This window comes from Psittacula echo (genome assembly GCF_963264785.1).
Source record: "Psittacula echo genome assembly, chromosome: 3".
Classification (NCBI taxonomy): domain Eukaryota; kingdom Metazoa; phylum Chordata; class Aves; order Psittaciformes; family Psittacidae; genus Psittacula; species Psittacula echo.
In genome coordinates this window covers 57,380,477-57,393,653 of record NC_137736.1, presented here as the reverse complement: position 1 = coordinate 57,393,653, position 13,177 = coordinate 57,380,477, and the positions used below count along the sequence as shown (strand labels likewise).

The 13,177-nt window shown below is 42.9% G+C and overlaps 2 protein-coding genes across 9 annotated transcripts in view; one reads left to right on the top strand and one right to left on the bottom strand.

Moving 5' to 3' along the window:
• The window catches only part of NIPA2 (NIPA magnesium transporter 2), a 14,753-nt gene extending 11,816 nt beyond the window's left edge, over positions 1–2,937 (top strand). For both annotated transcript variants that reach the window (XM_080612929.1, XM_080612928.1), the window contains 3 exons: positions 281–371; positions 921–1,081; positions 1,970–2,937. In XM_080612929.1, the coding sequence (XP_080469055.1) occupies positions 281–371; positions 921–1,081; positions 1,970–2,607 (890 nt within the window). In that variant the 3' untranslated portion in view covers positions 2,608–2,937. The remainder of the gene's footprint in view (positions 1–280; positions 372–920; positions 1,082–1,969) is intronic.
• Positions 2,938–6,049: 3,112 nt separating this feature from the next.
• Positions 6,050–13,177, bottom strand: part of CYFIP1 (cytoplasmic FMR1 interacting protein 1) — an 88,167-nt gene continuing 81,039 nt past the window's right edge. For 6 of the 7 annotated variants that reach the window (XM_080612490.1, XM_080612492.1, XM_080612489.1 and 3 more), the window contains 5 exons: positions 10,191–10,263; positions 9,028–9,122; positions 7,811–8,049; positions 7,132–7,279; positions 6,050–6,656 (listed from right to left, as the gene is read on the bottom strand). In XM_080612490.1, the coding sequence (XP_080468616.1) occupies positions 6,492–6,656; positions 7,132–7,279; positions 7,811–8,049; positions 9,028–9,122; positions 10,191–10,263 (720 nt within the window). In that variant the 3' untranslated portion in view covers positions 6,050–6,491. Of the gene's footprint in view, positions 6,657–7,131; positions 7,280–7,810; positions 8,050–9,027; positions 9,123–10,190; positions 10,264–13,177 lie in introns of those variants that run through there. The other variant, XR_013956376.1, reaches the window with a different exon arrangement.

The window sequence follows — 13,177 nt, the reverse complement described above, 5'->3', positions numbered from 1 at the left end:
TCTCTCTCTCTCTCTGCTCTCTCTCTCTCCTCTCTCTCTCTCTCTCTTTTTCTTTTCCCTCTTTCCTTTTTCCTCTTTTCTTTTTTTCTTCTTTTGTTTTTAAATCAATAGCAGGGGTTGAGGGGGGTGTTCTACTAGCACTGTTAGGTGAACACCATAATGGGAGTTTTCCGGTGTTCTGTTACTGCATACTTATGAATACAGGAACACTTGCACTGATTCACAGATGTGTAAGACAGTCTAACACCTTTTTTTGATTGTCATTATTATCACTCTGCAGTGGGAGCTGGCGAAGTAGCCAACTTTGCTGCCTATGCTTTCGCACCAGCTACGTTAGTGACTCCTTTAGGAGCTCTCAGTGTTCTTGTAAGGTAAGAAACCCAAACAGAAAGCAGTGTGATTTGAGAGAGAGAAGTAAAATATTTATTTATTACTATGCTACTGAAATGCAATGTGTTTTGTTCTTAACAATAAATAAAGAGTGCTTAAAAACAGCAGGAGTGACTGTAGGTTTCTCCAAATGAAAATGACTATGCTGTAAAAGGGTTCTAGTAATGCATCTATGCCTCAGTCTGTGGGAAGTTACCATCTTTTGCATTTCAAATCCATGTTGTGTAAAACAGAATTGTATTTTAATTCCTAAGTAGAATTTTGTCTTTAAAAAATTATTTTTACAAGTGCTTACATACAGAGCTTTTAGTAGGCAGCATAAAAAATGGGGTTATGGGGAGAGATGCCAAATATTGATGGGTAGTTCTGTCCATAGCAAGTATCTTAGGATAGGAAATCAACTGCGTAGATATTCTTAAGCTGCACATTGTATATGCAAGTGACTTGTACAGTCAAAGCAACCTCTAAGTTGATGAGCAAATGAATATTACTAATTTCCTGTTTGTTGGTGCATTTCATTTTCTTCTTAGTGCCATTCTGTCATCCTTCTTTTTAAATGAAAAACTTAATCTACATGGAAAAATAGGGTGTTTGCTAAGTATACTGGGATCAACTGTGATGGTAATTCATGCTCCACAAGAAGAGGAAGTAGAAACCTTAAATGAAATGTCCCACAAACTAGGTGATCCAGGTAAGAGATGCTGGCTTGGTATGTACGCAGCCAATTATTTCTTTATTACAGCTTCATTACTGTTGCTTTCATGTGCCAGGAAGATAGCTTATGTCTGCCTCATGTTGTTCAAATGAAGTAGAGATTTGAATTCTGTGGCATAATTCCATAGGGACCTTTGCATGATGCCAGTGAAGTTGTCTGGCCTTGAACAGAATGTCTTGATGCGAACCAGAGAGATGACAGTTTAAACAAATGCAGCAGCACAGTTGGATAAACACAACTTACGTACATTTTGATTCAAGTGTGTCAGTCTTCAAGGCCAAATTTGAACTACCTTTAAAATGAAAAAAGGAGGTGCTGCAGTGTCTGCTGAGAAGTGCAATCCTGGAGACTAGCTCCTATGCACACATGAAACATGGAAGATGTAAAAAAATACGCATCTGCGAAATACTGTATATGCAAACATGATTCCCGTGTTAAACACGAGAGAATAACCAACACAGAGATTTAAAAGCTGATCTTGAGGAATGACCTGATTATTGGAAAGCTGCCAGTGAACATAGCAGGCTGCCAAAATGTGCCTCCCTACAACGCATTCAGACACCAGCCTGTACCCAGTGACATCTACTCCTTGGTGAGGCTGTGTGTAAGGCAATTCAGCAGTCTAGTCCTGTAGTCATCTTGCTTACAGACTGCTAAAGGTAATAGAACGTGCCTGAGTTTCAGTCTTGGTTTTGCTAGCTCGCTTTGAATTAACTTCAATGTTGGAAGAGTAATGAGAACCATCCTGAACTCTTCTGTTTAAGCTGAGCTGTTTGCATTGTTAATGAGTGTTTTCATGGTATCTCTAAGGTGCTTTTGATAGCGTACATAAATAACAAGGTTTACTTTTCCCTCCAACACCAGGTTTTGTGGTCTTCGCAACCGTTGTTGTCATTGTGTCTTTAATTCTAATATTTGTGGTGGGACCTCGCCATGGACAGACCAACATTCTCGTGTACATAACAATTTGCTCTGTAATTGGAGCATTATCAGTCTCCTGTGTAAAAGGTTTGGGCATCACTATAAAGGAACTCTTTGCAGGAAAACCAGTGCTGAACCATCCCTTGTCTTGGATTCTGCTGCTAAGCCTTATTGTCTGTGTGAGCACGCAGATCAACTATTTAAACAGGGCTCTGGATATATTCAACACTTCAATAGTGACTCCAATATATTATGTAATCTTCACAACATCTGTTTTAACTTGTTCTGCCATCCTTTTCAAGGAATGGCAACACATGGCGGCTGATGACATTATTGGCACCTTCAGTGGCTTCCTGACTATTATTGTGGGGATCTTTTTATTGCATGCCTTCAAAGATGTGAATTTCACCCTGGCAAATCTGCCCGTCTCATTGCGGAAAGATGACAGAGCAGCAAACGGTACTTTACCAAGCACATACGACTGCTTTAATCATGATGAAGAAAGTTTGGCCTGTCTAGGTGAAATGCAGTCCACTGAGAGCCTCTCAGCCAGGAGGAATGGAAGTCTGTCAGGCTTCTGAAAATAGCTACATGTTACTTAAGAACAGTTCTGTAACTCTGGAATATTTTTTTCTGCTGTGAAACATCTGAGCTTGTCTGGAAAATCATGTACTTTTTAACAGTATGTGTAGACAATCGTTAATTTTGAGTTTGATTAGTTTGGATAAAGAACACTGAAGGGGTTTTTATTTGCCTTATTTTTACTTTTAAAAAAAATACTAAAATGACCTCAGACCACAGTTGGGTTTGTTGCTTAAGTTATGTGTAAATACTTTCATTTCATTCTTCTGTTCTAAGATGTAGTGCACTAATGACAGTTTTATCAAAAATAAATTGCTTTATTTCTGCATTGGTGGTAAAAAGAGTGTGGTGACCCTGGATCCTTTGTACTTGTGCCCTGACTGAATACTGACTCCTAACACAGAAGAGCTGCAGTAGCTACTCTTGTCCCTGTTGTAAAAGAGGAAAGGGAAAACTACAGCACCAAGCAAGAATAATCCTTTGAAAATACTGTTTCACTACAGCTGGATTTACATCTTACCAAAGCACACCTTGCACCTGACCAAATCAGAAACTGACTGCTGGCAGCAACAAGAAGGCAGGAGCTTCTGCTCTGCTTAGATGGATGAGGTTACGGTTCCTCCTGACAGTTTATCCCCTCCACCACCCCACAACAACACCAAAAACAAAAGCTACTCCCTGTTCTGTAAAAGAGGTCTGCTTGTCACAAGATCATAGAGTCAATTGGGTTGGAATGGACCGTGGAGATCATCTAGTTCCAATGTGCCTGCCATGAGCAGGGACACCTTCCTCTAGACCATGTTGCTCCAAGCCCCGTCCAACCTGGCCTTGAACACTGCCAGGGATGGGGCAGCCACAGCTGCTTTAGACAACCCCTTTTAGTGTTTCACCACCTTCATAGTGAAGAACTTATATATACAGTCTGAGTCTCTCTTCTGTCAGCTCAAAGCCATTTGTCCTTGTCCTACCGCTACATGCTGTTGTAAGAAGTCCCTCTCCAGCTTTCTTGTAGGCCTAAATTAGGTACTGGAAGGCTGCTAGAAGGTTGCCCCAGAGCCCTACTCGTCAAGCTGCACAAGCCCAACTCTTCCCTCTCTGCTGCTGCACTATGTTGCAATGGCTCTGTAGAGCTGCTCTGTCATTCTGATGTAATAGATTGAACTCAAAGTGCAGTTTTGTTTGCACAGTTACTGGCTGTGACATGTAAGTTTTTAAAAAAGATCCAAAAATTGGAACATAATGTCCTTGCTTAAAAAAGGGGTGAGGCAGGGGAGTGGTAATTTAGGTTTGCAAAAGCAGAGAATAAAAATTAATGATACTGTTTTTACAAGAACATTTCTACCATAGAAATTATTTGGGACAGACCTAACAAGTTACTGCTGTAAGTTGTCAGTTTAAGTGCTTACCTTTTAAGAGTATAATTTAAGATTATTACCACGGCAAAAAAACAGTTCCCAATGTGAAGCAAACTGGGCCACATTCCCTTGGTACATGTCGTATGTTCAGGAGGGATGAAGGTGTCAAACAAGAAAAGGTTCTATTACATTCGGGTTGAAGAAGGGGCTTTTGAACTTTCACCTGATTTTAAAGAACATCACAGATGCTTACACAAAGAGCACAGTGATGGGCAAAAAGTCAAATGGCCAAGGAGTCACTGAACTTTGGGCTGCCGCTTCTGATACCAAAGCACCAGCCTGCTCAAAGAGCAGGTTGCAATTTCATACAGTGGAGTCTATCACTTTACGTTGTAAGAGGCACTTTGGCCTCCAGCCCCACTCTTGATAAGAAATAACTGAAAATTAAAAACTGTAACTTCGGGGCACATTGCTGCATTCTTCATTTTAGGTAGAACAAGAAGTTTTACCAGGTGAAGAGGTTTAACTCCCATTAACTCCAGGAAAAAAGAGTCACCTACCTTTGAAAAATGGGAAACAAACCTCTCATAGGGCTAATATCTGAATTCTTTGAATACTAACAGGAAAAAAGTAATCATAAGGTATGCACGAATGCTAGTAGTTTTAAGATGTTAGAGGCCAATTCTCTTACTGCTGAAAGTGAACTGGTAAGCATTAGAACATGCTGTACTCACATTATGATTAGTTATTTGCAACTAGTTTTTAAACAAAAAGTCCAGCTTGATTAACTATTTCTGCACCACAGTGCCAAGCCAAAGCCTCGGGTGTGTGAGGCATCCATAAGCCAACGATGGTATCAGCAAATTCAGAAAGTTGCTCATTGCCTTCACTGAGGCCTGAAGCATGTGGTTGACTACAAGTCTTCTAAGAACTACAAAAAATATTTCTTGAAGACAGCTGTCTGTTAAGCATCTTGTAAAAGCAATCCTGCAACAAGCCATTGTAACAAAGCATGAGCAGTTCCTACTTCTGTCTCCCCTCCACAGGGCAGCCTTGTGTGTACTAAACACAGCAGAGACCACTCCAGAACAGCAGCTCTCAAGCACCAATATCCTGGGTAAACTTGTGGTAGCGGAAGCTTGCTTTCAGATTACTTGGCAATCCCTGTCCTCTGTTGGCTGATGAATTTCAGTTTCTTTCTTTCCTCAAAATCCCATTCCCTGCTATTGCAGTAACTGCATGTTCCTCATCTCCCATATACTCTATCACAGAGTATTTTCACCCACTACTGGACTTCAGTCTGTTGCAGTCAAACATGTGAAAAGAGGTAAGCAGAAGAAAAGAGGTGTTGTAACCTAACCTTGAACTAATAAGAATGAGAAAAATGGGTTCTCAAAGGGATGCATTCTTGGTTTAACACTCTAGGTTAGTAACAGATAACAGCTCCAGAAATCCATCTCCTGCATAGAACTTATAATTACCTGTCTGTGCCTGTACCAGCCATCTTAACTCACATCTGCTTTGGGATGACGCTAATGGCAGACCGAAAAGCTCCTGTGCTAGGACTCAGCAGTAAGCAAGCAGGCTTCTGGCTGAAGTGGTTGCTTTAAAATCCAACTTTTACAGCTGCAAATTTTTACAAACAGTTTCACTCATGTGATGTTTGCATAATATAGAAAGTGTAATTAAACGAACACTTCCCATAAGTAAATCACGATTAACATCCTTAGAGCTTATGTGCTGGGAAAGGTTACACCTGCTCACTGTAGCTATGATTCTTGTAAACAAGAATTACTCACCACTTGTAAATATGTGTTTTGGTACACAGGTACCTGTCACCAACCAAAATATAAACTGAGTTTGAAGTCCTCATTAAGAAAAATCAAACAGTCGCCATTCTAACCAATCCAAATACTGCCTGTTAAAAAGATCAGAATACTATCAGTCAGTTAAATAACTGTGAAACGACCACCTTAATTAGCCTTCATTTCCAGAATGACTGATGTTGGGCAACAGCTTTGCAAAGAGGAAAAATAATCAACTGACAACAAAAATCATTCACAAAGCACCAGCGGAGTTTGTCCGTTGTTTCTTTTTAATAAAGGCTAATTAAGCAATTAATGCTCCAATACAAACAATTAGGAATTGATCTCTAAAGATTTTTTTCTAGAGAACCCAGTTTCTTATCCTCCATAGCTAATGTTTTGATACCTTCAGGGGAAAACGATGCCAGTCCAGCCTAAAATGGCCACCTCGGTACAGGAATGCAAAGAGATTGCAAAAATCTTTTAGTCACAGGTTTTTAATCAAAGTGTATAAAATTTTAGTCTAGAAAAATAAGTATGGATTGTATACAGTTACTGTGCTTGGAGACTGGAGGGGACAGTGCACCACTAAAATGGCATAGGCATACTGAAAAATGCAGACGAGAGATTTCCTTAGAACTCTTGTTGTGGGTTTTGCTTGTTGCTTTTTTTCCTCTGACTTTCAGCTTAAAGAGGTGCAAAAAGTGTCGTTAGGTGGGAAGTCTAGTTGCTGGCAAGGGACTGATGAATAGGTGGCTGGAAGCAGCGCACGTGTTCCACAGGTGTGCTCTCTCCATCACCAGACTTCAAATACTTGTCCAAAATAGCAATTATTTCATCATTTAGAATCTGGAACTTGTGAATTCTCTCAACCATTTTCTTCAAAGGCTGTAAGAAAACAGACACATGGGAATTAGCTTAGGAGATACAAAGCCTTAGCCACAACAGCAGCGAGTGCTGTTACCTCACCTCTCTCAGCAATGTTCTGAAAGTCTCCATTCCACTGCTAATCCAGTGAAAATCAAGGTGTGTTTTGGGTTTTGGCAGAGCTGCTTTTTGTACAAAAAAGGGCAATTTACAGCAGCCTTGCTGTAATCTAAATGCACAAGTTTGAGATGTAAAGCAGTAGGAAAATCCCACGTGTTCAGAATATCAGAATTCTCACCAACCAGTCTTCAAACTTCAGTACTAATGCCTTAATCTTCTGTTCCTAAAAATCCCAGAGCCCTCATTGTCAGCATTTCATTCTAAAAAGTGATTGCTACATTCTACTGGGATCTACATTGTATCCCAGTACAAACAGCTCAGATTAATTGCTGTGTTTATCACTACAGCCAACATAGAACAGACATTTTCAACTCACCACATTCTTTATAACCTCATCTTTGCCATCATGCTTTTGGACTTTCAACAGGTGGTAGCAGAAATCCAGCACATCAAAGCGACGCTGCTGTCCCAGAAGCACGATGATCATACAACCAGCCCAATGCAAGCCATCTCCAAAGCACTGCCTAGAACAGGAAACACCATGTAAACCATGTTTCGCCTACACCCTCAGAAACATATCATAGAATTATAGAATGATTAGGGTTCAAGGCCAGGTTGGACAGGGCTTTGAGCAACCAGGTCTAGTGGAAGGTGTCCCTGCCCATGGCAGTGGGGTTCGAACTAGATGATCTTTAAGGTCCCTTCCAAGCCTAACCGTTCTGGGATTCTATGATTCTGTATAAGCTCAGTGTCCGTAGTGGTATGACTACTATTGAAAGACACGTGCTAGGGCCTGTTTGCCATAAGACCGTTCATTACACACTGGCAATACTTAAACAGAGGGTGATTTTCATTAAAGACACAATAATATCTGTGTTCACGGGTGCTTAGGAGCCACTCATAAGCCCCAGTTATGGCAGCACTTTCCCTTACTTCCACACTAAGCTCTTGCAGACAGACAAATGGCTTCATTCTAGGCTCCCTAGCCAGTTCCAGGGAGGACAAGCAAAGCACTGTTGCCCATAGGTGAAGTGCTGGCAGCTGATGGTACGTACTCCACAGTGAACTCATGCGTTCCCACAGGGATGCAGTAGACGAACTGCATGGCGCTCCAGAGGCGATGGAATTCCACACACTCATCCACATGCATCACTCCATTGCTGGGCAGGGGGCCACGCCAGATGGGATCATCCAGGAAGGAGCGGATCCTCGTGAGGATAACCTCAAACATGGACAGGCCACAGCAGAGGCGTTCTTTCGTCAGCAAGTCCCCTTCCCTTGCGATTGCTATTTGCTAAGGTGGAGAGAAAGAGAGTGCAAAATCCTGGCAAAAGCCACTTGACCACAAGACTATACTTAAAAGTCTTTGCAAGCAAACAGGCTTTAAAGTGAGTAACACTAACTGCAATAATCCTGATCCTGGAGACTAGTCCCAGGGAAGTTTAAAGAATTCTTTGCCTGAGAGGAGAGAGAAAGCAAAACCAAAGAGCTGAGTGTTCTGCTGTAAGTATGAGCAGTAGCTCCTGCCTGTGCTCTCCTGTTCATCATTGTTGCTGCTATTACGGATGGAAAAGCTCTTAAAAGAGCACAAACAGGCTCAGACAAAATTCACAGGGCACAGTGACAGTGAGGGCTTGCCTCATCTTGTGCTGCTGCAGTGAAAGCTCTCTCCTACTGCAGCAGCACCTACTGAACTGCAGCACCTATGATGACAAAAGCAGCCTGAAACTCTGTTTCTGCTGTTCACATCTGAATTGCTTGTAAACTGCTATGGTTAGCAGGGAATTAATGTACCCCCACACCGAAAGAAAATAGTGCTGAAGCTGCAAAGGCCATTCAAGAATGTTCTCTTTGGTGACTGTTTCCAGGAGAGCTCAACTTAAATGGCAGCTCATTTTCCAAGAGTTTCTAATCATCTGGCTGAAAGAGGAATAAACTGGTTTAAAGATATATGCACACACACACAAGAAAACTGATTGGTTTTGGTGGAATTTGCAGCAGGACCTCCCAGGCTGGCCCTTACATGGAGCAGAGTATCAAGCAGTAACATACATACAAATCAGCATTTTCCCCAAAATGTGTCACCTCCACCCCAGTCTGAAATGTTTTAAACTTCCGAGCTTTAACAACTTTACCAAATCCATGGGTCTGAAAAATAATCCTGTTGTGTGAACAAGCTGGATGTGCAGGTTGAAGTCGATGTGTGAAGGGACAGGGTTTCTAGTGCTCAGAAATGTCTTGAATTGCTTTTGACACAAATGAGAGAGATTACCTGGGGTGTGCCTAGTCTTTCAATGAGAGGAACCAAATGCAGTGGAGCGTATTTTGATTCCAGTCTCTTCATTTTAGCATCAAGTCTTTCACCCTCTGAAAAAAATTAAAATAAAATAAAATAAATGGAGAGAGCACTGATAAATTCCAATTAAGCAAGAAAATTTGTATTTTCATGTGGTCTTAATTCAGTGCAGAAGAAAGCTGGGTATGTTATTTTTACAGGTAATTTCAGTTCTATAAAGCTCGTTAATCTTCAATGTGCTTTTAGAAAAATAGTTCTTTATACTTCAGAAAGTTGCACTGCATGTGAAAACAGAAGCAAGGATTAACTAAATTCAAGAAAGAATATAAGGCCCTTATCATGCTGCTGCTGCTAATATATTTGACTCCCACTTATTCTAATCCAACTAAATTGTCCTTTTCACACATAAAATGCTTTATGACTCTAGAAAGTGGGGTACAACAAGGTTGGAATCTTGTGTATAGCAAGGGTTACAAAAAAGCACTTAGGACCCCCTTATCGCTGGCAAGTAGGAAATATTCTCTGGCAAATGGGAAAATACTATTTACAATGGCCTGGTTCATTTTATGCAGAGATACAAGTAGCTACGGTGAGCCTGGAAATATTCTCAAAGATTTTTAGCTGATACGATTTCTCCAAGTAGAATTAAGCTGCCCCAGCAGTGGGAAACAGAGAGGAAAGGAGACAGAGCTCACTTTCTGATGATGAAGGATGAGGAAAAGAGGTACTAAAGGAAGCAATCCTGCAAACATTCACTACTGCATGTCCAGTTTAGTAGAAAAGCATGTGAAAAGTCTACTGGAACCCGGGAGCACTTGTATTTATTTACTTACTTGCTGACAGACTTCCTATACCCTGTATGATCAAGCCATAGTCACACAGAAGGGTGATATCACCCTGGGTATCCATCCCACTTCTCCCTGTTACAGCATTCCTCCTCTTCCTCTTGTAATTTGCACTGAGACTTGCTAAGAGGCAGGTATTTTTCAGCCAGGCAAACAGGCCTGAATGTGTTACCTCTGTTCTGCAATTAACAGTGCTGTTGTGAAAGATGGCTGTGGACGCTCACCGAAACCAAAGCAGCAGGCAAGAAAAGTGGAAAGCATTACCCAAGGAAGGTGTTTTCACTTAGCCAATACCTTTGACATGAACTCTGGGCAGTATATTTTGGAATGGCGCTGCGTGCAATAGGTCACACACTTCCTCTAGAGACTGGAACAAAAAAAGAAACGAGAGGCATTTAGGACCAAAGAATCCCCAAACTGACACCACCGAAGGAACACCAGAGGGCAGCCAGCCTCCATCACCATCGCACAGAGCTGCTCCAGTCCTCACTCTCCTCACAGGATCACTCCCAAAGAAATTTCGATTTCACCTGGTTGCCCTGGATTCCCAAACTCCAGCAGCTCACCTCCCACCCTCAGCTGGCAGTTTGTAAAGGACAGGGTATTTATTAAAAAGACTAAAGCAGAATGAGTAATTTCGGTGTGAAAGCAGCAGACGGCTCCTGCGCAGACAAGCTGAGAGGAGAAGGAGATGACTCACTGCTTGGTTATTTTTACCAGTGCTATTCCCACAACCTGTTATCACGGTGGGAGCATCTCCTCACCAGGCAGGCTGAGACACACACAGCAGCGGTGAACCACCTCTCACGGAAGTATTGTACATACAGCCTTAGGTATGGGGAAAGGAAGACAGATGTCTCCTGGTTCTTGGCTGCTGTATGTATGTGCAGAGAAAATGCAGATGACCAGAAGCATGTGCATGACTTTGCTGAGCCCCTCTCCTCATTTTTGGAGCCAAGGTCCTGCTCATTTGTAATCCCTCAGTGCCAGTATTGTAAGAAATGTTTATCAGCCATAACCTTGGCAAGGCCAGGCTACCAGAGCTCATGTGTCTTTCCCAGGTCTAATTCCTCGATATCAACACCATGGAAATGGATGTACAAGGCAGTCAAGACCCACCCACTCGAGACCTACATTTTGCACTGGAGTAAAGTCTACTTTAATTATGATGGATGACCACAATGAAAAAATACTTAAACACATGACAGGACATTGAGACACTACTAAAGGCAAAAACAAGAGGAGGGGCAGTGAAAGTATCACCAAGGCGGCCTTCCCAAAGAAGGTACCTCCAGTGCTGGTGTCACTTTGGTACACCCTCAGGCAATCCTTCCAGGAGCTAGAAAGGGCTTCACCTGCCTGTTCTTTCACCGCTTACCCTCTTAGCCTGAATCCAAAGTAATCCATTTTCTCATTTAGTTTCAGCTATTGCATTACTGACTACGGGTTTGGTGCTTCTCACCCAGCCTTCCAATTATTCTCCACCATGACGGAGGGGTCCTCTTAACACCATGATCAGGACTCCGAGGAACAGCATGTCTCCATTATCTTATCTAACATCAACAGCTTTAGTACACCCTGGAGAAGGAGTCTTACATGAGGGTTTATTTCTGTACAACGACAGGCCCCTAGCCAGCTTGCTTAGGAAATGACGTAGCTGGTTTGCAGTCAGCAAAGATCTCTACATGATGGGCAACCGAGCCTCAGCAGCACTGTGTGCTTGAACTGTGTGGGCAGAGCATTCCGTATGCATAGGCAGGGAAAAGACTCCCCACCCAATTCTCAAAGGCACAACAGAGGTAAAGGAAAGGAAGCCCCATCTTTCCCTCCGTAAGCACCCAGAAGCATGAAGACAAAGAAATTAAACATCTGGCCATTTTGTTTGAACAGATAGTAATAATGTGCAAGAAGAATGGGAAAAGAAAACTAGAGGTAGGAATGAAGAGCAATTGTAGCACCACGCCCTCAGCAGCAGGCAGCTTTGAATGCTGTAAGTTAGAGTCTAGGCATATAGGAAGATACTGGGCATGTTTCACAACTTTGTTCAAACTAGGACAGATTAATGTCTGGCAGAGCCACTGTCACTCATCCAAGCATCAAGGATGTCCACATTAACTTTTTGATGTTGGCAGATGACAACAGGAATAACAAGCATACAACAACACAACTCATTGACGTAAAGAGAGTAGCCACCCTGTGACTGACTGCAGGAATGCTATATGTGATCATAATTTACGATGAAGGTCTGAACATAGAAACATAAAATGGTAATGGTTGGAAAGGACCTTAACACAATCTAGTTCCAACCCACCTGCCATGGGCAGGGACACCACACACTAAACCATGTCACCCAATGCTCCATCCAACCTGGCCTTGAACACTGCCAAGGATGGAGCACTCACAATTTCCCTGGGCAACCCGTTCCAGTGCCTCACCACCCTCACAGTAAAGAACTTCCTCCTTATATCCAATCTAAACTTCCCCTGTTTAAGTTTGAACCCATTACCCCTTGTCCTGTTGCTACAGTCAGTAATGAAGAGTCCCTCTCCAGCATCCTTGTAGGCTCCTTTCATATACCAGAAGGCTGCTATGAGGTCTCCACGCAGCCTTCTCTTCTCCAGGCTGAACAGCCCCAACTTTCTCGGCCTGTCTTCATGCCGGAGGTGCTCCAGTCCCCTGATCATCCTTGTGGCCCTCCTCTGGACTTGCTCCAACAGCTCCATGTCCTTTTTATGTTGAGTAGAGGGGCAGGATCACCTCCTTCGACCTGTTGGTCACGCTCCTTTTGATGCAGCCCAGCACATGGTTGGCTTTCTGGGCTGCGAGCGCACACTGCCAGCTCAGGCTCATTTTCTCATCGACCAACACCCCCAAGTCCTTCTCTGCAGGGCTGCTCTGAATCTCTTCTCTGCCCAACCTGTAGCTGTGCCTGGGATTGCTCCGACCCAGGTGTAGGACCTTGCACTTGTCATGGTTAAACTTCATAAGGTTGGCATCAGCCCACCTCACAAGTGTGTCGAGGTCCCTCTGGATGGCATCCCTTCCCTCCAGCGTATCAACCGAACCACACAGCTTGGTGTCATCAGCAAACTTGCTGAGGGCGCACTCAATCCCACTGTCCATGTCACCGACAAAGATGCTGAACATCAGTCTCAACACCGATCCCTGAGGGACACCACTCGTTACTGGTCTCCAGCTGGACATCGAGCCATTGACCACAACTCTCTGTGTGCGGCCATCCAGCCAGTTCTTTATCCACCGAGTGGTCCACCCATCAAATT